This window comes from Sminthopsis crassicaudata, chromosome 2 (genome assembly GCF_048593235.1).
Source record: "Sminthopsis crassicaudata isolate SCR6 chromosome 2, ASM4859323v1, whole genome shotgun sequence".
NCBI classification, from domain to species: Eukaryota; Metazoa; Chordata; class Mammalia; order Dasyuromorphia; family Dasyuridae; genus Sminthopsis; species Sminthopsis crassicaudata.
Window position 1 is genome coordinate 290,677,317 of NC_133618.1, and position 24,860 is coordinate 290,702,176.

General features: G+C 34.3%; 1 protein-coding gene across 13 annotated transcripts in view; it reads left to right on the forward strand.

Moving 5' to 3' along the window:
- The window catches only part of UNC79 (unc-79 homolog, NALCN channel complex subunit), a 318,327-nt gene that overhangs the window by 111,345 nt on the left and 182,122 nt on the right, over window positions 1-24,860 (forward strand). For all 13 annotated transcript variants that reach the window (XM_074289679.1, XM_074289683.1, XM_074289680.1 and 10 more), the window contains 3 exons: window positions 9,436-9,626; window positions 11,302-11,425; window positions 13,925-14,065. In XM_074289679.1, coding sequence (XP_074145780.1) covers window positions 9,436-9,626; window positions 11,302-11,425; window positions 13,925-14,065 — 456 coding nt within the window. The remainder of the gene's footprint in view (window positions 1-9,435; window positions 9,627-11,301; window positions 11,426-13,924; window positions 14,066-24,860) is intronic.

Genomic DNA, 24,860 nt, shown 5'->3' on the forward strand with positions numbered 1-24,860 from the left:
TTCTGGAAACTTCCATACCTAATCACTATACATCCAGGGCTTTATTAACCAAAATCCTATTTTCTAAATTCCCTTAACTTCAGAGATAGGGAAACAACTAATCAGACTAATCTGAGAGAGAAGTTGCTTTTTCCTTATAATTCTTGCCTAGTCTGTGAGCTTAATAGAACCTGTTTCAAAGATGAATATTGACCCTCTGAAGGACCATTGCTAATCCTTATCCCTTATGCAGATCTTGACCTACTACTCAAGAGACTATAGTACTGACATTTCTAAGTTACGTCAAGATTTTTTGGTATCCTTTGCTATGAAACCCTCTTCTTTTGTTCCTGTTCACTTATGACTTTGTTTTTTGGTGTCTTCTTTCTTATTTTTTTGGTTTTTTTCTTTGTATGAGTTAAAAATGTTCCCTAACAAAGGCCCACTACTTAAGTATTACTGGACTATCTGACTTCTTTCATAAAATTCACGTCTGCATCCTTAATATGTTGGAAAAGATAAGGACAGTCTTTAAAATAGTATTTTGAGCCTCAGAATTTAATACGTTTTTGCAGTACAACAAAAAGCAACAATAACATATACATTTTAGTGAATTGTGGAGCATAAAGATATAGCATGCTACATAATATTGCTTGCAGACATTTGTCTGTTCTCTTGTTATATTTTGATCAAAGATTCTCTTGATAAGTTTGTAGATTATTCTCATAAAATTTTGTTAAAATGAGAAAATGGGCATGTGGATTATAAGTTATTTATATTCTTTTTGTCAACTTTTTTGGATAATAATGCCTAGATTTTTTTACTCAAATGTTTGATGTCCTTTATTTTTTCATAGCTCTTGAGATTAAATTGCCAAGTGCCAGCAAATCAATGTCAGTTCTCATATGGACCTCCTCTGTGGGTACTTAGTCCTGTCTAATTGAACTTCTCAATTTTTTTTTAGTTATATTTCTATTGACTCATGTAATGGAGACTTATGTTAGAGTGCAACTGTAGTGGTTCCACTATCACTGATGGAGAATAGTGCTAGCTCTATAATCTTTACAGATATTTCTATATTTTCGTCTTCTTATTGTCATTTTAGTTTCATTCTTAAATGCTGTCCACATAAAAGCTGAAATTTAATATAATGGAAGGCTTCCAGTTTTTGGCATTCTTTCTTAAAAATGAACTATGCTCATATGTTTTTTATTTATTGTTCCTTTTGGAAAGCTCCCCTGGTGAAGCATTCTTGTGCTTTGTCTCAGAAAGATAAGCAGGAGGATAATGGCCAAAAGAACCTAGACTATAATTGCATCACAAGTTCTTAAGGAAATGTGTGAAAAATATTACTATCATTATCATAGTCTATGACCATGTTTACAAGATGCCTCAAATTTCTATCAGTTCACTGAAAATCCAAGCATTTATCTTAATTGATACCAAATGATCATTTTGAAGCTTTTAAAAAAGACAAATTCTAAATTCAATAAATAAATTACCATTTTTTTCCTTCCTGCCATTGGCAATGAGTATCTAGCATTTGATATTTAGCCACAATATCTGAACAGTGTCAAAATCAAACAATGTCAAAAATAATTTATTTCCAGTGTAAAGACTGATTATTTGTTATTGTATTAAGCCTTCTTCAAAACCCTAGAAATATATTTCCTTTTAATATTTTAGTTTACATCAAGTACTGAGGTTCAGCCAATACTTTTATCTGGTGGTGCTTAAAATGAAAGCATAGAACCTGACTTAAGCAAGTAACAGAAGAATAAACTAAACTTGATTCAACAGTTTGCACTTGTTCTATTTTAATTCTGCCAGACAGAGTCTAGTTTTTAGTCAAAAAGTGTACCATTTACATTAAACTTTTTTTTAATACTCAGGAGTGGAACCAAATGAAGTGCTAGAATCTTCCTACTCCTGCATTTTAAAATTTTGTAAAAAAAAATCTTTGTTATTTTTTGTTTTTATGCTGCTTTCATTTTCAAATATCCTCTTTCTCTCTACTCTTTAAGTTTAAAACAAGGAATAAAAGGAAAAAATTAACAGATATATCAGTTAAGCCTGACACTGCATACAGTATTCATATTCTCCTACTTATGTTCTTTTGGGGCAAGCTTGCTCATTAAAATTACAGTATTCAATTTCTTTTTTTTCTTTTCATTTGTTTTGTAGACGTATATATTGTTTTATGTTTCTGCTTACTTCCTTCTACATCACTTCTGAATTAGTACAGAATGTGTGAATGCTTATGGTCAACACAAAATCCAGTCAGTAGACCCAAAAGAGAAGAAGAGCTTGTTGCAAAATAACTCAGCAGATACCACATCCAAATTATATATTTGAGTGAAATGAGAGTGGCAAATGGAGGCCAGCTTGCTGAAGTTGAAGCTAGATGTATGTTTCCTGAGTGGATGGAATAATGGGGAGCTCTGTGAAGATGGCATAGATTTTTCAATCAAAACTAATCTAGTTAAAAAGTGTTTACGCCTTCCAAAAGGAGTAAATGACAGGCTCAAGGTAATATGATTGCCATGTGCAAGAAAGTGACCACACCCATCATATTCATTGTGCATTCTTCCATCATGACAAATTCTGATGAGATAAAAGAAAAATCTGACTCTAGAGATCCTCATTATCAGTGTACAAAAGAAAACAAGCTTGTAATTTTGAGTGACTTTAATGCCAGAAGAGGGATGGGTTATCAGACACAGCAGGTAGTACTTGGAGGTAATGGAATCAGAAACAGCAACAGCAGTGGTCATTTATTACTGAAGACTTGTGCATTTTATGACCTTCTTATCATGAACACTTTTACTTTTACCTGAATACAATAAAACTTTGTGGATTTATCCTTGCAACAAACTGGTGTTTAATAGACTATATTATTGTAAGGAAAAGAAATAGTATTTGAGAGTGACAAAGATGATGTCTGGCACAGAGTGCTGGACTGATTATAGACTTATCTTTTCAAAGCTAAACATTCATATTCAACAAAACCAGCAGCCTCAAGACAAAATGACTACCAGAAGACTTAATAGCAACATATTAAAGTACTCCCTATGCGAACAGTTTGTTGCTAACTTGGAGAGAAAGCTGAGCTAGTATATGATTGGCAACAGTGGAACAGAAAAGAAGTGGGTAACTTTTAGGGATTTGGTGTGCAATCCCACATTTACTCATCTGGGTCAGAACACTTGCAAACATCAAAACTGATTTGATGAAAATAATGAGAAAATTCAGGACCAGCTGAATGAAAAACAAGAACTCCACAGGATTTACAACAAGATAGTTTGTTTCTAATAAGGCCATATTTAATTCTGTCAAAAGCAAAGTTTAGAGAGATAAAGGCTTCTTAGCTCAATAAGAATGCAGATGAAAATCAATTTTATACTGATAGTAATAATACAAAGTATTTTTATAGTGCCTTGAAAGCTATTTATGGACCCAAAATTTGTGGAACATGTCAACTATTTAGTGCTGAGGGAACCATAGCGAGGGGCCGAATACTTCAATAATGGTTTCAACAAATCATTATTAACCATTGGTGAACTCATTAATCATATTCCATAGGATGAAGTCCATTCCTCTCTAGTTGAACTTCCAACCGAAGAAGAGGTTTTGAATGCCATTAGCCTTTTCCTGTATGGCAAAGAGCATAGTTCTGATTCTATTCCAGTTGAGATTTACAAGGCAGTAGATCCACTGGTCATACAAAAAATAACTAAAAGTCTTCTGGGTTATATAGAAAGAGGAGGTTATCCTCCAGAAATTCAAGGATGCCTCTACTGTCTAGTTTTATAAAGGAAAAGGAAATGGATTGTCCTGTGAGATTCATAGAAGGGGTCTTTCAGTCATTGCTGTCAAGATTCTTGCCAGATCCTGTTTAATAGGATAATCCTTCACATGAAAGGTGGTCATCTACCTGAGAACCAATGTGGCTTCAGAAAGGCCCATGGAAAAGTTGACACAGTCTACTTAGATGCTTGCATGAGATCTGGATAATGGATGATGCTCTCAAGCTTTCCCTGTCACCAGTGGAGTGAAGCAGATCTGCTTTTGATATGATGTTTTCAGCAATGTTGTCATATGCTTTCAATGAGGATGAAAGTGACATTGAGATCAGCTACCCCAACTGATGGTAAATTATTTAACTCGAAAAAGTCACGAGCAAAGACTAAAGTGGAGGTGGAGTTGGTACCTGATTTTTTTGTTTACAGATGTTTGTGCACTCAGTACAGCTTTTGAGGCTTAGTTGCAACACAGTTATGGATTGATTCTCTGCTGCTTGTGCTAATTTTGGCCTAACCATGAATATCAAGAAAATAAAGTTTCTTTACCAGTCAGCACTACACTATCCATATGTGGAGCCATCAGTTGCAGAGAAATTTTAAATACTTTAAGTCAGTTTATTTACTTTGGCAGTATATTTTCTAGGGATGTACACATAGATGATGAGGTTGGCACATGAGTAGCCAGAGTCAGTTCAGTGTTTGGGAAGTTCTGAGCAAAGTGTGGGAGAGAAGAGGTATTAGATTGCTTACCAAACTGAAGGTCTACAGAGCTGTTGTGCTGACCTCATTGTTGTCTGCCTGTGAAAGCTGGACAGTATTCTAGCATTGTGCCAGGAAACTGAATCCCTTCATTCTATTTGAATTGTCTGATTCTGAAGATCACTTGGCAAGATAAGGTATTGGACACTGACCTACCAAACATTCACACTCTCCCGCAGAGAGCACATTCCAGTGCACTGGTCATGTTCTTTATATGTCAAATGCAAATTTGCCTAAAAAACTCACATAAGACAAAATGCTCAGATGGAAATCAGAAGTGATACAAGGATACTCAAGGCCTTTCTGCATAACTTTGGAACTGAATGTGAGACATGGGCAATACTGGCACAGGACAGACCAAAATGGTGTGCCTGCATGAAAGAAGGTGCTCTATGAACAAAGCAGAAGTGCAGTAGCTCAAAGGAAAGGTGAGCCATGCAAGTTTAGAGACATCTCCATTCCAAATGTTCATATGGACTATTTGTGCCTGACTTGTGGTAGGCCTTTGTGGTAGAGGTTCTCTTCCTATTGGCCTGATCAACCTCAGTCATATACATTGTACCTTGACCTCTGCATAGTGATGTTATTTTGGTTCTCTTTAGCATGAAGGACAACAAACAATCAAACCTTGAGGGCAAGAATTGTTTTTTCTTAGTGTTCCCATTATCTAGTACAATGCCTTGTATGTTGTAGATGCTTAAATTATTTGATGTATTATTTTACTACCATTAGCTGTCTGATCTTTGGCAAGTCATTTAACTTCTATGAGAATCAGTTTTCTCAATTGTAAATTGAGGGAAATAGTCTTTATGTTGTTTAATTCTTAGTGCTTTTGTGAGGAACATGCTTTGCAAATGTAACTGATTTAAATAAGATGAGATATTATTAAGAACCTCAAATGGCTTTATGCTATTGTCTCTTCATATAGCTATCAATTAAAATTACATTTTCCTTTTTATAGCTTAAGTAGACCTTAAAGTTATAGTTATAAGGTAATAGTTATAAATCTTTCCTTAGTAGTAGAACTGGTTTGAGTGTCTGGAACCTTATCACAAAAAAGGGACCATTAAAAAGACCAAGTTAGGTGTGAACAAGTTTCTTGTTTGAGTCAGAAGGGAGCAATAATTGGGAATATACTCTTGTGACTTAAAAGAGAAGATCAAATCAGGTATTTTAGGTAGGAACACCTTACTCCTTGCTTCTTTTTGGAAAAGAAAGTATTTAGTGTAGGAATTCAGTCTACATGACACTAAATTATTACTCTAAGTTTAGTTTTTAGAGTTAAAAGTGAATCTTAGATAAATTTGTATTTTTTCTTGCAACACAATAAATATTTACTCACCATTCATTTTAAAAACTATATTGTGATCAATTAATTATATTCATTAGATATTAATTTATTAATTTTAAATTTCCCTTAAAGGGGATTTCTCCCCCCCCCCCGCCTTTCTTCTATTTATTCATGGACAATGGTATCTAGCAGCAAAACTACTTGTCCAGGGGAAATATCTCATCTAACATTTGGAAAGTCAGTTTGAGAGAGTTCAAAGTCAAGTTGATACAGCAGTCATACTTCAGACAGAAATGGATACAGAGGGTAATCACCTGAGGACAAGTAGCTTCAAGGAGCTGAACAGCAAAGAAGAGATTCATCTATGGATTCAAAAGAGAGGCAATTGATAGCTGAACTATATAAAGAAGGAATTTCTGGGAGCTTAGATGAACGAACATTCACATCAACAGGGATCTTTATGAGAATTTCAGGAGGAGAGAAAGGACATTAGGTTCCTAGTTTTAGAGTTTGGAGTTGCCTTGGCTACATGTATTCCCTTATGTGTGCCTTACTTTATCATACTTTAAATTTGTGCCCATTCTTCTCTTTGTAGAAGAGTGTGTGTGCCACAATTTTATGGGGGGAATGTTTTGTAGTTCTTTTAGTTATTATAAGCTTTCACTAAGAGTTAATTGGGTCTGTGAGCTAGTTGTCAAGGAAATACACACTGGTGGGAGCTCATGAGCTATACTGTTAAGAGCGGAGACTTACAGTGTCCCCTTGTAGTCCAAGGGCACAGTCTCACTCTGGGGACTTAACCCATCAGTGTGAGTGATAATTGGGGGAGTAACACAGTGATGCTTCATTAAGGCAACATTAAGCTTCATTAGGGCAACATTTAGGTTTTCTATATACTGGCAGGGACTGAATGGAGACATTCTCCATCTGAGATGCCTTCTTTGATATTGTAGTTTTGTGATGGACTAGAGAAAAATGAACAATTTTTTCTCTTATCTTTGGACTTTTTGTTGTGTTTTGAAATAACTTTTTAATGGTTTAATATTGTGCACTAGTACCTGTTGCATTATTATGCTGTACTATGAAAATGGCAACAAATATGAATACCATGGATGTGTGGCATTTCCCAGAATATAGATAACTGGAACTTTGTGAACTAATTAATTAATGTTCATTTAAAAACAAAACAATATAAAACAAACTTTTGTCCAAATTTTGACTGCTTGCCTTAGTCTATAACTATTGCTTGATGGCACAGTGAATAGAGCTCTGAATTTGGAGTTAGGGAAACTTGCGTTCAAATTTTGTTTCAGACATTTCCTTACTGTAATTTTGGGCAAGTCTCTTAACCTTTGACTGCTTCAGTTTCTTCATTTGTGAAATGGGAAAAATGATAGTCCTTATCTCCTAAGGTTGTTTTGAGACTATAATGAGATAGTATATGTAAAATGCTTTTTAATCCTTAAAATGTTTTAAAATGCTAATTTTAAGCTAAAATTAAATTCCCAAACAATCAGTTCCAAGTTTTAATACATTTTTGGGAGCCCAAAACCTTTTAGGAGTTTCTCTGAATTTATTTTCCTCAACTTACTTGTCCTAGTGAGGGCAAGTTCATACTTCTAGTTGTATATCTGATGTATTATAATAGACTTTGAAGAGATTGGGGGTGTCCTGGGTATTGAAGGGACCCAGGAGAAATTTCATTTCCTAGTGATGGGATGCTGCTTCTAGAAGAGATGTGGCAGTAACCCCAGTGCTACCTTGGCCTTAACCCTAAAGCCACCTGGCTTTGGGAGTGCTGTTGCTCCACAAACAATGTTGGCTGTCAAATTGCAATCTCTAACAAAGTTTCTGAGACAAAAATGAGGTGCACACCAGACCATTCCTGAACTCCACTTCTAAGCCATAAAATTAGCATATTAGTGGCATGAAGTACCTGATCTCTTTATCTTTTCCCTACAAATTTATCTTCTTTCTTTTGCTTCTTTTCTAAATTCTTTTGGAACTTAATCTGTTTCAATTGGTGTTGCAATTATAATAAACTTCACCTCTTGACTTGGAGATGGGTTCAAGCCTGCAAATTCTTTTGAGACACCTTGTGACACCAATCTGAAATCCCAACCTCTTGGGGTCTCCTTTGAACCTCAACACTAGGACTGAACCTTTTCTGCATATTTGAATCCAGAGCAAAGAGGCCCTTTAGTGGGAGAGAATTGGACAAGTTTCCCCCTCTCCCTCACTGCTTAGGGATTTTGTGTTATTAAATAAGAACAAAGACAAAGCTGTGTGATTTCTTATGTGAAGGTATATTGCCAGTAGACCCCAGGTTCTTAAAACCTAGGGGGGAAAGGACCTACATGTTTTTGAAGTCTTCTGAACCAGGCTTCCCTCTGAGGAGGAAGATATTCTTTTTCTTTATTGAATTTGATTTGAGTGCCTTTGCAAACACTTAGGAGAAATTTATAAAATAAGTGTTTTCTTGTTAAAATTAAGTAATTGTCAATTTGGAAGTAAGTATAATCCTTAAACTCAGTGCTAAGGTGGGCATGTATCCTTGTGGAAAAATATTAAATTCTAGATTGTGATATGCCTTATGGTCTTTGTCAAAATGCACCCCAGTTACTTTGTTGAGAACAAGAAAATATTTAACTAGAGTGACAGTGTAAGGGAGTGGGTCTTTGAAAGCTCACTACTTAATACGGAAAAGGAGCCATCATGGAGATATTAAATTAATTGTAAAAATGAGACTATCCTGTTGATAATCCTGTTCAACAATATGAACTGTGAATAAATCCCTTGAGTACTGATGTCCTTGGACAAGCAATGATGGGGAATACATTGTGTGTTACACTTGAAAGACATGCCTAGTTATTTAGAGATAGGAGAAGGACATTTTCTTTCCTTTTCCTTCACCCACACATCTGTGCCATCAGCCATGGGGTTTAGCAGCAGAACTACTCACCCAGAGGAAATGCCCATCTAACAATTGTAGAGTTTGAGGTCCAGTGAGGGAATGAAGACATCCAGTTTAAGCAAACATTGATACAGAGAGGCCTTTAGTCTCCTCACAGGTATCATATCTGAAAGGGGACCATTGTGAGGACTTGTAAGAGGAGAAAAGGAAACTGAGATATGATAGTTCTGGAGTTGGAAATTCTTTGATTACGTTTCCAATATACATGTGCCTAACTTGTACTTCATGATTGTGCCCTGGATTTAAGGGAGGGTGTTTTATAGCTACTGTTTTGGAGATGGGTATGCCATCTTAGTCACTAATATTGCTAAGGACTCTGTATTTCCTGGCCATATATAAAGGGGAAATGCACAAGTGGTGACTCGTTAGCTGTAATATTAGTGCTCCAAATGCATAGAATACCCTATTACTTTATGGGAGTAGTAGCTGCACACTTGGAACCTAATCCAGATGGGTGAACATATCCCACAGGAGGAAACAAACTTATTTGGGGGCTTTTTAGCATAGGCTTTAAACATACCTAGATGTTAATTTTAGAAGCACACTTAGCTTCTTAGGGGAAATGCTTGTCAATGATAGTTGTAAGTATATCATATTCTTTCTTCTTTTGGCATTGGAAATCCCCTTAGGTTGGTGGGTACTGGGACAAGTCCTGCAGCACAGTGACTCAGCTAAAGGAAGGTCTCAACCGCATTCTTTGCCTGATTCCCTACAATGTGATCAGTCAACCTGTGTGGGAATGCATCATGCCAGAGTGGCTAGAAGCCATCAGAACGGAAGTCCCAGATACCCAGCTAAAAGAATTCAGGGAAGTATTAAGGTAGGTCAAAGTGTCAAGAAATTTGTTAGCTAAATCTGGAACTTAAGGGAGTTTTCAATCCTAGGAATTAAATGATAGTTAAGGAATTACATCTAGTGATTAGAGCACTGTTCAGAAGAGACTTTGTTCATGTTAAATGATGAATAATTATAAATATAATGGAGGATTTATTCATAATTATAATTTTATATGATGGGATAGAAACAATGTGAAAAAGTTAAATGCTAGAAGGTAGCTTCAATCTTAATTTCTTAGATACCAAATCCTTTCTTTTAGCCTTTAATAAGAATGAGAACAAGTACTAATAAATTATTAATATATTTGTTAATAATTCATTTCTTATAATGAGTCTTTCTGAATATATCACATGTAAATAGATTCATAAAATGTCAGTACTGGAAAGAAACTTAGAACACAGAATGTCAGAACAAAAAATGTTAGAACATATTATATTGAATTCAAATTCAATTTGATAAATGTTTATTTAGCTCTTGCTATATATAAGAATTATGCTAAGATCTGGTGATAAAAAGATAGAATGAAGTAATCCTTATCATCAAGGAGCTTATAGAGAACTTATATCTTATGGAAAAATACAACATACATAACACAATATAGTATAATATAAGATACTTTGAAGAAGGAGGAAACCCTAGGGGAAGATGAAAGAAAGCTTCAAGGAACATATGGCACTTAAATTGAGTACTAAAAAATAATAGGGAATTTGAAATGTGGACATAATAAAGGTGTATACTTGAGATACCAAGTGTGAATGCATGAAGTCAGGCAATACAATGTAAAGTTTGGGGAATAGTTTGATTGACCATGAAGGGGAATATTATGAAAATCTCTGTTCAAATAGCTCAAAGCCATATTATAGGGGGTCTTAAATGTCAGATTTAGAAGTTTATAACTTTTCTTGAAATAGGGAATCATAGAGGATTTTCAAATAGAGATATAACATGGTCAGATCTGTGCTTTATGAAGATTATTTTGCCAAATGTTTGGAAGATATAGTGAAAAAAGGGATATTGGAAAAAGGGAATTCAATTAGGTGATATAATAGTTCATATGACAGGTGATGAGTTCTTGAATTTGGATTAGAGTTAGAAGGAATCTTAGCATTCATCTAGTTCTGTCTCCTCTAATTTTACAAATGAGGTAAATTGAGCCCCAGATAACTCAAGTGACACATTTAGTAAGTTGTAAGACCAAAACTGGATCTCAGATCTAAGTCTTTGTAAAAAAAATAAACATTTCATATGATAGGATAGAAGCTGACATTCATATATTGTTTTAAAGTTTTCAAAAATTTTTATATGCAGTATCTCATTTTAGTCTTGTGATAATTCTATAAGTAATATTATATTCATTATACAAATAAGGAAACTGAGGCTTAAAAATTGTGATTTGACAATGGTAATTTATCTAAGTTTCAGGTTGGAATTTGAACCCAGATGTTTCTAACTTTATAGCCATTATATTATTCCATATTGCCTTTGTACAATTTTATACTTTTTGTATGTGACTGCTGACATGATTGAATCATATAAAACATAAACTAGTGGAAGAATAGTATGTGTATGAAAGTATATATGATTTGACCCCCCAAAGTACAGGATAGTTGGAATATATATTCCTGATATTAATTGACTTTCATTCTTTTCCTTTGCAGCAAAATGTTTGACATTGAGCTTTGCCCTCTTCCCTTCTCAATGGAAGAGATGTTTGGATTTATCAGTTGCCGGTTCACAGGATACCCCTCTTCTGTGCAGGAGCAAGCTCTACTATGGCTTCATGTAAGTCAGGGATGCTGGTTGATCATGAAGAAAAGAGCTATACCTTTGGGGTTAAATGACAATAGTGAAAATATTGTCTAAATGATGGTAGTATTTCTGGGTTTTGCATAAATACAAGATCATTTCCTTACTCTTCTCCTGCATCATCTTCATCCACATATGTATAAATGGGAGAACTTTTTATATTACATTAGAAAAAGGATAAACTAGGACCCTTATTAACTTTATTCAGCTCATTCATTCACTTACTTAATATTAAAATATTTATTAAGCACTTTTCTTGTACAGAGCATTTTGAGTACTAGAGCAGATATAAAACTTAGATAAGATATAGTCCTACTTTTCTTGGAATAGAGTTTCTATAAGGGCAATGGTACAATTCTAATAATTGTACTATTCAATCTTACCTGATAACTGCTTTAGAGAGCTGAAAGCATTCATTCACTTAACAAACAGTTATTAAGCTATTAAATAATTATTAAACTATTAAAGCCAGTATTGGATGGTAGGTGTAGGGCAATCTTTATTGAATTCCTTTGAAGAGGCCTTTTGGTCAGCAGGGGTCTGATAACTGAGTTAAAGATAAGATGCAAACTAAAAGCAAAGAGATTTATTAAAGAAGTTAATAAAAGGGAGAACAAAGCAGATTCACCTTTCTGGGATGTGGACTTGTTTTTATGATATTTCAAGCCCAATCAGCAACATTCTTTAGTAACTTAAGCTAGATAAATAATGCATTTTACACAAGACAGAGGGGTAGAGAAAGAAGGTGAACATTGAATGGAGAAAAGAATAAAATTTGGTAGGATTTATTATTAAAGTAAGAAAACATTCACTGTTCAAGGGCAAGAGACAAAGGAAAGAGACCAAATACATTTACAATTGTTAAAGAAGTTGTTTTGGACTCAAGGACAACAAGTAGACAACCTATTTTATCTTTTCCTTACATAGTTTGTTAATATTTTATTTCTCCTTTAACAAGGGGTGGTTACCTTCTAATATTTGGATGCTAAGTGATTGGGGGATTAGTTCATCAAGATTTTGCAAAATCATTGTGTTTTCTATTTTTCTTCTTCATATAGGAGACATAAAGTTTAGATAACAAGTATTCATTGCCTTCTTGGAGCTTTAGTCCTACTAGGGAAGATGGTAACTCATAAACAGAGCCATAGAACAAAATAGAGGGTGATGAGTGCATAAAAAGGGTAACAAATACTATTAGAGAATTGATGTGAGAGAGATCACTTTGATCTATGAGAAAAAAAAAGAAGGATTTATGGAGGAGAGCTTTTTATCTACATCCTGAAGGATGGATAGAAATTGGACAGGCAGAGCCGAAGATGGTGGTGGTATTAGAATGAAGAATGTACCAGAAAAAGAGAATACATTTTATGGAGATTCATCATTTTTGTTTATTTGTTGTTTTTGTCACAAATGAAATTTTGGTGAATTTGCTTCACATTTTGGTCCAGAGAATGAATCCTTCCTAATTATTTTTAGAAGTGTTTAGTTACTATTTATAGTGAGAGGGAATAAACTTTCATTGTTCTCTATCTTTATAGAATAAGAGAAATGTAAATGTGTTGGGGACAGGAGAAGGAAAAAATCATGGCATCTAGATCGTACAGTTGAAAAGGGCTGTGGACGTGGAGTCAAGAAAACATGAATTCAAATTTGACCTCATACATTTAATGACTGGGTGACCTTGTGCAAGTGACTTAATTTTTCCTGCTTTTTTTTGATCTACAAAATGGGGATGATAATAGCATTTATTTTCCAGGGTTGTTGAGATAATAAAGTGAGGTAATATTTGTAAAGCACTTTGCAAATCTTAAACTAGCTTTTATTATTGCTATTAATCATTATTACTTCTGATAGGTAATAATTTGTAGATTTGTAACATTTGTAAATTTGAGGTGGAAGAGGTTATTGAACATAGAATATTAGAACATCAAATATGAGAGCTGGAAGGCAAATTAGAACATAAAATGCTAAAATTAGAATGAACCTTGCATATAGAATGTTAGAGCAGTAATGGTCTTCATAACAAAGAATATTAGAACAGAGAATTTTAAGAGTGAGGAGAAGCTAAAGAGATCCTCTAATTCAATCCTCTGGTTTTACACTCTTATTCCTTTCATCAACATTTACAATATCCCTGTGTTAGGCAGTGTGGAGAAAGTAAAGTAATTAAAAATGAATAGCATAGTCCCTAATCTAATGGAACTTACAAGTTACAGACAAGAAAATGAAGGATCAGAAATATAGTCACTTCTCCAAGGCCATACAGGTGGTCACAAAAGAACTAAAGCATAGGCCTTGCAACTCCCACTCCACTGTCTTTCTTCATTACTTGTTACTGATATTCAACTAATCTATAAGGCAAAATGACTTCATGTTAAATAATTAACTTTCTTAAACATTGTTATATCTCCTTTAGATTTTGAAAATCTGTATTTTTTCTCCTTTTGATATGTATATATGCTTGTCTTTCTTCAGGTATTATCAGAGTTAGACATCATGGTTCCACTTCAGCTACTAATAAGCATGTTTTCTGATGGAGTTAATTCTGTCAAAGAGCTAGCAAATCAAAGAAAATCAAGAGTCAGTGAGCTGGCAGGGACTCTTGCAGCTCGAAGGGTAATTATCACTCAAATTCTTCTTGTTTATCTTGCTTATTGAGCCTGGAAAGCACTGCCAATTGGCACCAGTGTCTAAGATTGACTTTGAAGGCCCAGATATTTGTAAATGATGACTAGTTTTTTTTCCATCTTCCCTTCCTTTTATCATATAAGATATTTATAAACTATGAAATGTTGGGTCTAGGAATTGCCAAATGGATTATATAATCAAATGTAATTTTTATTCTTTAAAATTATTTATATCTTTCAATTTAACACATGTTTATTAAACATATACATGCCTCTGTTCTATGCTTTATGGAGGAAGACTGAAAAATTATAAGATATGATCTCTGCCATTATGGAATAGAAACTCTAGCAGGGGAAATACTCAGTATTCCACAGTATTGTAAGAAAAACATTTTGTAAATTGATAAGTATAGAAATGGGAGTTAATGGAATTTATAGTCTAGTAGGGAGGTAAGATCAACCTATAAATAATTGCAATATGTAGGAGGATGTAATATAAAAGCATAAGAAAGTTGTTTTATGAGTTCAGAGGAGAGATATATTCATTCTCCTGAAGTCTAGAATGTGTTTGGAGTAGATAATTTCTATTTCTTGCCCTTCTTGTTTGATGAAGAGAGCTGCCATCATTTATTTCCCTCTCTATCTTGCAAAACTTTTCTTCTCTCTTACCAAATTTATTGTCTCCTTTTGCTTTTGTATCCCAAACTTCCTTAGGGCATGTGAAGAGTAGCTGGTAGTCTTTATATCTCTCACTTCAGTTAGAGGCAACATCTTTAGTTGGCATTTAGTGCAAATCTTAATGAGCTACTCTTTTTTTTTTTAAAGATGGTGCTAGTTACATTGATTTTTAATGTAAATAATATTTTATTTTTTCTAATTAATGTAAAAATAGTTTTCAGCATTTTAAAATAAGATTTTGAGTTCTAATTTTTTCTATCATCTTCCTTCTCCTTTCCCTTCCCCATGACAGCAAGCAATGTGATATAGATTTTACATGTACAGACATGTTGCATATATTTCCAGACTAGTCATATTGTAAAAGAAGAAACAGAACAAAAGGAAAAAATATGAAAAAGAACAAAGAGAGTGAAAATAGTGTGCTTCATCTGCATTCAGACTCCGTCATTTCTTTTTTTCTGGATATGGATCACATTGGATGAGCTACTTTTTTTTTTTATCAGTATAGCTCTCAGTTTTTTTTTTTTTTTTTAAATAGGCCACCACCACCAACTACCTGGATCATTTTATAATCATCATAATCATTAATAATGATATATAGTGATTTGTGTAACTTATATTTATGTTATCAATTATTTCATGGATAGCATTTTTTTTGAGCTTTCAATAGCCCTATCTCTGTAGCAGGCAGCATTGGGCAGGAATTATCTCCATTTGGTGGATGAGGAAAGTGAGGCCAAGAGAGATTGGATGAATTGTCCAAGACCATTTTTGATTTATTGACTTGATACTTAAATTACTTCTTAAATTTGCTAGTTAAAAACTAACAAATTACCAGTTATCATTTACTCTTGTAGAATCTATGGTTTCATCATTGCAGGTACTTCTGTTACTGATAAATATAGTAGAAAGTGTATAAAAGTAGATAAAGCACTAGACTTGGAGAGGACCTGGGTATGAGCCCTGTCTCAGATATTTACTAGTTGTGTAAACTTGGGAAAGCTGTTTAATCTCTCTGAGCCTCAGTTTACTCATTGGTAAAATGAGAGGGTTGTACGTAATAATCTCTAAGATCCCTTTAGCTTTAAATCTATGATCCTAAATATGTAAAAAAAAAGCAAGTATATTTAAGTGTTTAGATACATACTGTAGATGTAAATTATTATGGCCAAAATAAATCATCCCTGGTGGCCAACTTTCTGAGGAGGGACTTGTCAACCTTTAGTCTGGCTAGTTTTAGGATGACAGACATAATCTAGGCCCTTGGTTGAAAGTATTCCAATTTTATAGTATGTAACTTTTAGTTTATTCTCTACTATCCTTTGATATGTCGTGGTCAATTTCATGCCATGGTCAATCACTGGAAAAGGATTTATTGTATTCATGAAGACAAAGATTTAGAGATAGGAGAAATTTAGATGTTATTGAGTCAAATCTCCTTATTTTATAACAAACTGAGGGTCCAGAGATAGGAAATGGCTTACTTAAAATTATATAGGTAGCAAGTAGCAGATCTAGGTTTGATATTTTACTTTATATAGTGAATGCTTCCACAGCTGTGGACTTTAATAAGAGAGGCTTTTAGTAATACCAAATAAATATATATCTACCTATGTGTATGTGTTAAAATTGACAGTACTTGGTTCTCTATCTTCCATTTGTCATGAAATCTCCAATTCTTTTGCATAATGATTTTCAATAGTACTTTGTAATATTTTGTTTTGAGATGATTATTCCCTAGAACTTATATTAGAGAGAGATCTAATGACATTTAGGATAGTTTATTTAAGATATTATAATCTAAATATAAAAGTAAATTTAAATGTCTTTTTCCTTTAGTGTCTTAGTACTTTATACGTGTAGTACAAATTAACTATCTAAAATTTTTTGAGTTATATTTCATATTTTTATATGATTCATTTAATTTTTTTCCAAAAAGAATATGTAATTTAATGATTTTTTTTCAACATAACTGATCCTAGGGGAAGATATTGTATTTTATTTTAAAATCACACAGTTTGATGGCTTTTTAAGCATAGTTCCAAATTGCATTCCAAAATGGTTAAATTAGTTTAAACTCCACTAAGAGTGCATTAGTATACTTCTTTTCTCATATCCACTATAGGTTTTGTCTTTTTCCTTTTTGGCCATCTTAGGCAAACTGTTGAGTATGAGTTAGTACTTTAGAATTGTCTTAATTTGTATTTCTCTAATAATTAATGATTTAGAGTATTTTTTCACATGTCTTTTGATAGTTTGGATTTTTCCTCTGAGAGTTGTCTATTCATATCTTTTTTTTTTTAAATAAATCGGGTAATAGTTCTTATTATAGAGTTGACTCAGTTCTCTATTATTTTTTTTCATTTCAAATTTTTTAAAATTAATTTTTATAATTATAACATTTTCTTTGACAGTACATATTCATAGGTAATTTTTTTTTACAACATTATCCCTTGTACTCCCTTCTGTTCCAAAATTTTCCCCTCCTTCCCTCCATCCCCTCCCCTAGATGGCAGGCATTCCCATAAATATTAAATATCTTATAGTATATCCTAGGTACAATATATGTGCAGAACTGAATTTTGTTGTTGTTGTTGTTGCAAAGGAAGGTTTGTATTCGGAAGCTAAAAATAATCTGGGAAGAAAAACAAAACAAAACAGTGCTCACAGTTTATACTCATTTCCCAGTGTTCCTTTTCTGGATGTAGCTGATTCTGTCCATCATTGATCAATTGGAATTGGATTTGCTCTTCTCTATGTTGAAGATATCCACTTTCATCAAAATACATCCTTGTACAGTATCATTGTTGAAGTGTATAATGATCTCCTGGTTCTGCTCGTTTCACTTAACATCAGTTGTTGTAAGTCTCTCCAAGCCTCTCTGTATTGCTCCTGTTGGTCATTTCTTACAGAACAATAATATTCCATAACATTCATATACCATAATTTACCCAACCATTCTCCAATCGATGGACATCCATTCATTTTCCAGTTTCTAGCCACTATGAAAAGGGCTGCCACAAACATTTTGGCCCATACAGGTCCCTTTCCCTTCTTTAGTATTTCCTTGGGATATAAGCCCAGGAGTAGCACTGCTGGGTCAAAGGGTATGCACATTTTGATAACTTTTTGGGCATAATTCCAGATTGCTCTCCAGAATGGCTGGATTCTTTCACAACTCCACCAACAATGCATTAATGTCCCAGTTTTCCCACATCCCCTCAACATTCATCATTATTTGTTCCTGTCATCTTAGCCAATCTGACAGGTGTGTAATGATATCTCAGAGTTGTCTTAATTTGCATTTCTCTGATCAATAGTGATTTGGAACACTCTTTCATATGAGTGGAAATAGTTTCAATTTCCTCCTCTGAAAATTGTCTGTTCATATCCTTTGACCATTTATCAATTGGAGAATGGCTTGATTTTTTTAAATTAAAGTCAATTCTCTGTATATTTTGGAGATGAGGCCTTTATCAGAACCTTTAAGTGTAAAAATGTTTTCCCAATTTGTTACTTCCCTTCTTATCTTGTTTGCATTAGTTTTGTTTGTGCAGAAACTTTTTAATTTGGTGTAATCAAAATGTTCTATTTTGTGATCAATAATGGTCTCTAGTTCTCCCTGACACAAACTCCTTCCTCCTCCACAAGTCCAAGAGGTAAACCATCCCATGTTCCTCCAATTTATTTATGATTTCGTTCTTTATGCCTAAATCTTGGACCCATTTTGATCTTATCTTAGTATGTGGTGTTAAATGTGGGTCCATGCCTAGTTTCTGCCATACTAATTTCCAGTTTTCCCAGCAGTTTTTGTCAAATAATGAGTTCTTATTTCAAAAGTTGGGATCTTTGGGTTTGTCAAACACTAGATTGCTGTTTTTATTCACTATCTTGCCCTGTGAACCTAACCTATTCCACTGATCAACTAGTCTATTTCTCAGCAAATACCAGATGGTTTTGGTGACTGTTGATTTATAATATAGTTCTAGATCAGGTGCAGCTAGACCACCTTCATTTAATTTTTTTTTATTACTTCCCTTGAAATTCTCGACCTTTTGTTGTTCCATATGAATTCTGTTGTTATTTTTTCTAGGTTATTAAAATAGCTTCTTGGAAGTCTGATTGGTATAGCACTAAATAAATAGATTAGTTTAGGGAGTATTGTCATCTTAATTATATTCGCTTGGCCTATCCAAGAGCACTTAATGTCTTTCCAATTATTTAAATCTGACTTTATTTTTGTGGCAAGTGTTTCGTAATTTTGCTCATATAATTCCTGACTATTCTTTGGTAGATGGATTCCCCAATATTTTATACTATTGACCGTTATTTTGAATGGAATTTCTCTTTGTATCTCTTGCTGTTGGATTGTGTTGGTAATGTAAAAAAATGCTGAGGATTTATGTGGATTTATTTTGTATCCTGCAACTTTGCTAAAATTCTGAATTATTTCTAATAGCTTTTTAGCATAGTCTTTGGGGTTCTCTAAGTATACCATCATGTCATCTGCAAAGAGTGATAGTTTGATTTCCTCATTGCCTACTCTAATTCCTTGAATCTCTTTCTCGGCTGTTATTGCCGAGGCTAGCGTTTCTAGTACTATATTGAATAGTAATGGTGATAGTGGGCAACCTTGTTTCACTCCTGATCTTACAGGGAAAGGTTCTTTCTAGTTTATCGCCATTACATATGATGTTTCCTAATGGTTTTAAATATATGCTCGTTATTATTTTAAGGAATAGTCCATTTATTCCTATACTCTCAAGCATTTTTAGTAGGAATGGATGTTGGAGTTTATCAGATGCTTTTTCTGCATCTATTGAAATTATCATATGATTTTTATTAATTTGATTATTAATATAGTCAATTATACTAATAGTTTTCCTAATGTTAAACCAGCCCTGCATTCCTGGTATAAATCCTACTTGATCATAGTGTATTATTCTGGGGATGATTTTCTGAAGTCTTTTTGCTAATATCTTATTTAAGATTTTAGTATCAATATTCATTAAGGAAATTGGTCTATAGTTTTCTTTCTCAGTTTTTGATCTACCTGGTTTAGGTATCAGTACCATGTTTGTGTCATAAAAGGAATTTGGTAGGACTCCTTCAATCTCTCTTTTTTTTAATTTAGAATTTTTTTTCCCACAGTATATATGCATGAGTAATTTTTTAAATAATATTATCCCTGGTATTCATTTTTCCAAATTATCCCCCCCCTCCCTCCACTCCCTCCCCCCGATGACAGGCAATCCCATACATTTTACATGTGTTACAATATAGCCTAGATACAATATATGTGTGTAAATACCATTTTCTTGTTGCACATTAAGTATTAGATTCCGAAGGTATAAGTAACCTGGGTAGATAGACAGTAGTGCTAACAATTTACATTCACTTCCCAGTGTTCCTTCTCTGGGTGTAGTTATTTCTGTATAGTTTATATAGCATTGGAGTTAATTGTTCTTTAAATGTTTGGTAGAATTCACATGTAAATCCATCTGGTCCTGGGGATTTTTTCTTGGAGTTGGTTAATAGCTTGTTCTATTTCTTTTTCTGAGATGGGACTATTTAGACTACTTACTTCTTCCTTTATTAATATGGGCAAGCTATATTTTTGAAGGTATTCTTCCATTTCATTTAAGTTATTGAATTTATTGGCATAAAGTTGAGCAAAGTAGCTCCTAACTATTGTTCTAATTTCCTCTTCATTAGTGGTGAGTTCTCCCTTTTCATTTTCAAGACTAACAATTTGCTTTTTCTCTTTTCTTTTTTTAATTAGGTTTACTAAGGGTTTTCTATTTTGTTGGTTTTCTCATAGGACCAACTCTTAGTTTTATTAATTAATTCAATAGTTTTTTACTTTCAATTTTATTAATCTTACCTTTTATTTTTAGAATTTCAAGTATTGTGTTTGTCTGTGAGTTTTTAATTTGTTCCTTTTCTAGCAATTTTAGTTGTAAGACCAGTTCGTTGGCCCTTTCTTTCTCTATTTTATGCAAGTAGGCTTGTAGAGATATAAAACTTCCCCTTATTACTGCTTTGGCTGTATCCTAAATATTTTAATATGATGTCTCATTATTGTAATTTTCTTGGGTGAAGTTATTAATTATGTCTATGATTTGCTGTTTTACCCAATCATTCTTTAGTATAAGATTATTTAGTTTCCAACTATTTTTTGGTCTATTTTCACCTGGCTTTTTATTAAATGTAATTTTAATTGCATTGTGGTCTGAAAAGGATGCATTTACTATTTCTGCCTTACTACATTTGATTTTGAGGTTTTTATGTCCTAGTATATGATCAATTTTTGTATAGGTTCCATGAACTGCTGAGGAGAAAGTATACTCCTTTCTGTCTCCATTTAGCTTTCACAAAAGATCTATCATAGCAAACTTTTCTAGTATTTTATTTACCTCTTTGACTTCTTTCTTATTTATTTTGTGGTTTGATTTATCTAATTCTGAGAGTGCAAGGTTGAGATCTCCCACTATTATAGTTTTGCTATCTATTTCCTCTTGCAGCTCTCTTAATTTCTCTTTTAAGAATTTAGATGCTGCACCACTTGGTGCATATATGTTTAATATTGATATTGCTTCATTATCTATGGTACCCTTTAGCAGGATATAATGCCCTTCCTTATCTCTTTTAATTAGATAAATTTTTGTTTTTGCTTGATCTGAGATGAGGATGGCTACCCCTGCTTTTTTGGCTTTGCCTGAAGCATAGTAGATTCTGCTCCACCCTTTTACTTTTAGTTTGAAGTATCACCCTGTTTCAGGTGTGTTTCCTGTAAACAGCATATAGTAGGATTCTGACTTTTAATCCAGTCTGCTAACTGCTTCCTCTTTATGAGGGAATTTACCCCATTCACATTTATGGTTAGAATGACTAATTCTATATTGCTTGCCATCCTGTTAACCCCTGCTTATGCTTTTCTCTTTTCCTTCCCTCTTACCCCCCTACCCAGTATTAAACTTGTGAACACCACTTGCTTTTCACAGCCCTCCCTTTTTAGTATCCGTCCCCCACCTTAAAGTTCCTCCCCTTATTTTACCCCTTTTCCTCACAATTTTTACATTCCCTTCCCCTTAGCTTAGTCCTTCCCTCTCACTTTTCAATGCAGTGGAAGAAGTTTCACCATAAATCGAATATGTCTATTGATACACACTATGTTCATCTCCCTCCTTTCTTTCTCTTAGATATAATAGGTTACCTTTGCCTCTTCATGAGATGTAGTACCACCACTTTACACTTTTTTATGATATAATTTTCTTTCCACCTCTAGTTTCTGGGACAAATTATACATATGTTCTTTACATATTTTTATTACAGAAGTATAGTTCTCAAGATTTCTTTTTACATTTTTAGAAATCTCTTGAGTTCTGTATTTGAAGATCAAACATTTTAGGTAGGTCTGGTTTTTTCATCAAGAATAGATGGAATTCATTTATTTCGTTAAATATCCATCTTCTTCCCTGGAAAACAATGCTCATTTTTTCTGGGTAAGTTATTCTTGGCTGCATACCAAGTTCCTTAGCCTTTTGAAATATCATATTCTAAGCCTTTCATTTTTTAATGCAGATGCTGCTAGATCCTGGGTTATCCTTATTGTGGCTCCTCTATATCTGAATTGCTTTTTTTCTAGCAGCTTCCAGTATCTTTTCCTTTGTCTGATGGTTCTTGAACTTGGCCACTATATTTCTTGGCGTTTTGATTTTAGGGTCCCTTTCAGTAGGTGATCAATGAATTTTTTCATTGTCTATTTTACCCTCTGTTTCCAAAACGTCTGGGCAGTTCTCTTTGACAATTTCCTCAAAAATAGTGTCCAGGCTCTTTTTTTCCTCACATTTTTCCGGGAGTCCGATTATTCTCAAATTATCTCTCCTGGTCTGTTTTCCAGGTCTGTTGTCTTTCTAATAAGGTACTTGATATTCTTTTCAATTGTTTCATTTCTCTGGTTTTGCTTGACTACCTCTTGGTTTCTCCTTGATTCATTCATTTCTACTTGTTTGAGTCTAATTTTCAGTGATGTATTTTCTTCACTCGCTTTTTTTATATCTTTTTGTAATTGTCCAATTGAGTTTTTATCTTCTGTGGAATTTTTTCCCATTTTATCCATTTTATTTTTTAGAGAGCTGTTTTCTTTTTCCAGCTCACTAATCCTGTTTTCCTTGGAGTTGTTTACCTTTTCCAGCTCACTAATCCTGTTTTCCTTGGAGTTGTTTACCTTTTCCAGCTCACTAATCCTGTTTTCCTTGGAGTTGTTTACTTTTTCCAATTCACTAATTTTGTTTCTCAATGATTTGATTTCTTTATCCATTCTGGATGACTTCTCCAGGCTCTCTTTCCAAACTTCCCTTTCCTTTTCCTATTTCTCTTCTAGCTCTCTTGTGAGAGCCTTTTTGATTTCCTCTATGAGAGTCTTATATATTGAGGAGCAGATCATATCCCCCTTAGGGGATTCCTCTGGGGACAGTCTGTTTTTAGTCTCCTCATTATTTGACGTCTGCTCTCTCTCCATACAGAAACTGTCAATGGTTAGAGCCCTTTTGAATTTTTTGTTCATTTTGTCAGAGCGGGAATCGAAGAAAACAAACTGACAAGAGAAACAATTGGTCTGTTTGGGGGGGGATGGGGCTGGATGATGTTAATGGGCTTCCTCTACAGACTGGGGGTAGGGCAGCAGGGAGCCACTAACAGGACAGAGATGGCTGTGCTGAGTCTGCGCTCTGAGGCTCCGAGAACGCGCTGAGTCACTCCAGGTGGGGGTGGGGGTGGCCCGGTTCTGAGAGAGGCTAGCTTTCCAGGGTTTTAATCTTCACCTCCGGTGTTTACACCCTCTCCCTGCTCCTGGCTTGCTGCCAAAACGGAATATCCACACTGGGGTAAAAGCCTTTTTGGGCAGAGATTGTACCCCTCCCCACTCTGTCAGAGCTGTGTTAGCTGCCTGTCTTGCTCTGGCTTGCCTGCCCTCAGTCTGCACCCAGTCTGTTCGACCCTCCCCTGAGCAAACACAGACCTTTTCTAGCGAATTTCAAGGATGTCTTCTCTTGGTGATAATTTGTGTGTTTCTTTCTCAGTTAAGCATTAACTCTGAGGCTTGTCATGAAGTAAGTTCTGAGAGAAAATGCGGAGCTCAAGCAGCTGTCTGCCTCCACGCCACCATCTTGGCCGGAAGTCCTCTCTATTATTTTAGAAAAGAGTCCTTTATTACAGAAACTTTCTGAAAAGATTTTTTTCCTTTTTCTCTCAATTCCTACTTCTAATTTTAGATACATTGGTTTTGTTTGTGCAAAAAATAAATTTATCTATTCAAAACTATCCATTTTGTTTCCTCTCAACTTCTTGATTTCTTGTTTTGTCATACATTCTTCTCCTACCCATAAATCTGACAGGTAGTTTTTTTTTTCTGCTCCAGTAAGTTGCTTCTGTTATTATACTTTATGTCTCAATCATGCACTAATTTTGAGTACATTTTGGTATATGATGTGAATTCCTAGTATTTATTCCTAGTTTCTGCCAGGCTTCTTTCCAAGTTTTCCCAGAAGTTTTTGTCAAATATTGAGTTCTTACCCCAATAACAGGGATCTTTGGATTTGTCAAACACTAGGTTACTGTGTTCTTTGTGTCCTGTGACAATCACTGGGGGTCTTTCTTTTAGTCATTGCTGGCAAGATTCTTGCCAGAGTCCTCCTTAATAGGCTCATTGTTCACCCAAAAGATGGTCATCTACTTGAGAAGTAGTGTGGCTTCAGAAAGAGCCATAGAACAGTTGATATGGTATTTGCTGCCTAACAATTCCAGAAGAAATGCCAGAGGAAGAACAGAGGTCTATATATAACATTCATCAATCTAACCAAGGCCTTTGATATTCTTAATTTTGAAGGCTTATGGAAGATCTTGGCAAAATTTGGTTGCCCAGAGAAGTTCATCAGTATTATATGCCAGTTCCATGATGGCATGTGTACATGGGTACTGAATAATGGATGATGCTCTTGTGCTTTCCCAATCACCAGTGAAACTAGGCCTGTGTGCTTGTTACCATGCTTTTAACATGATGTTTTAGCTGTGTTGCCAGAGGTAATTAGACTGCTTACCAAATT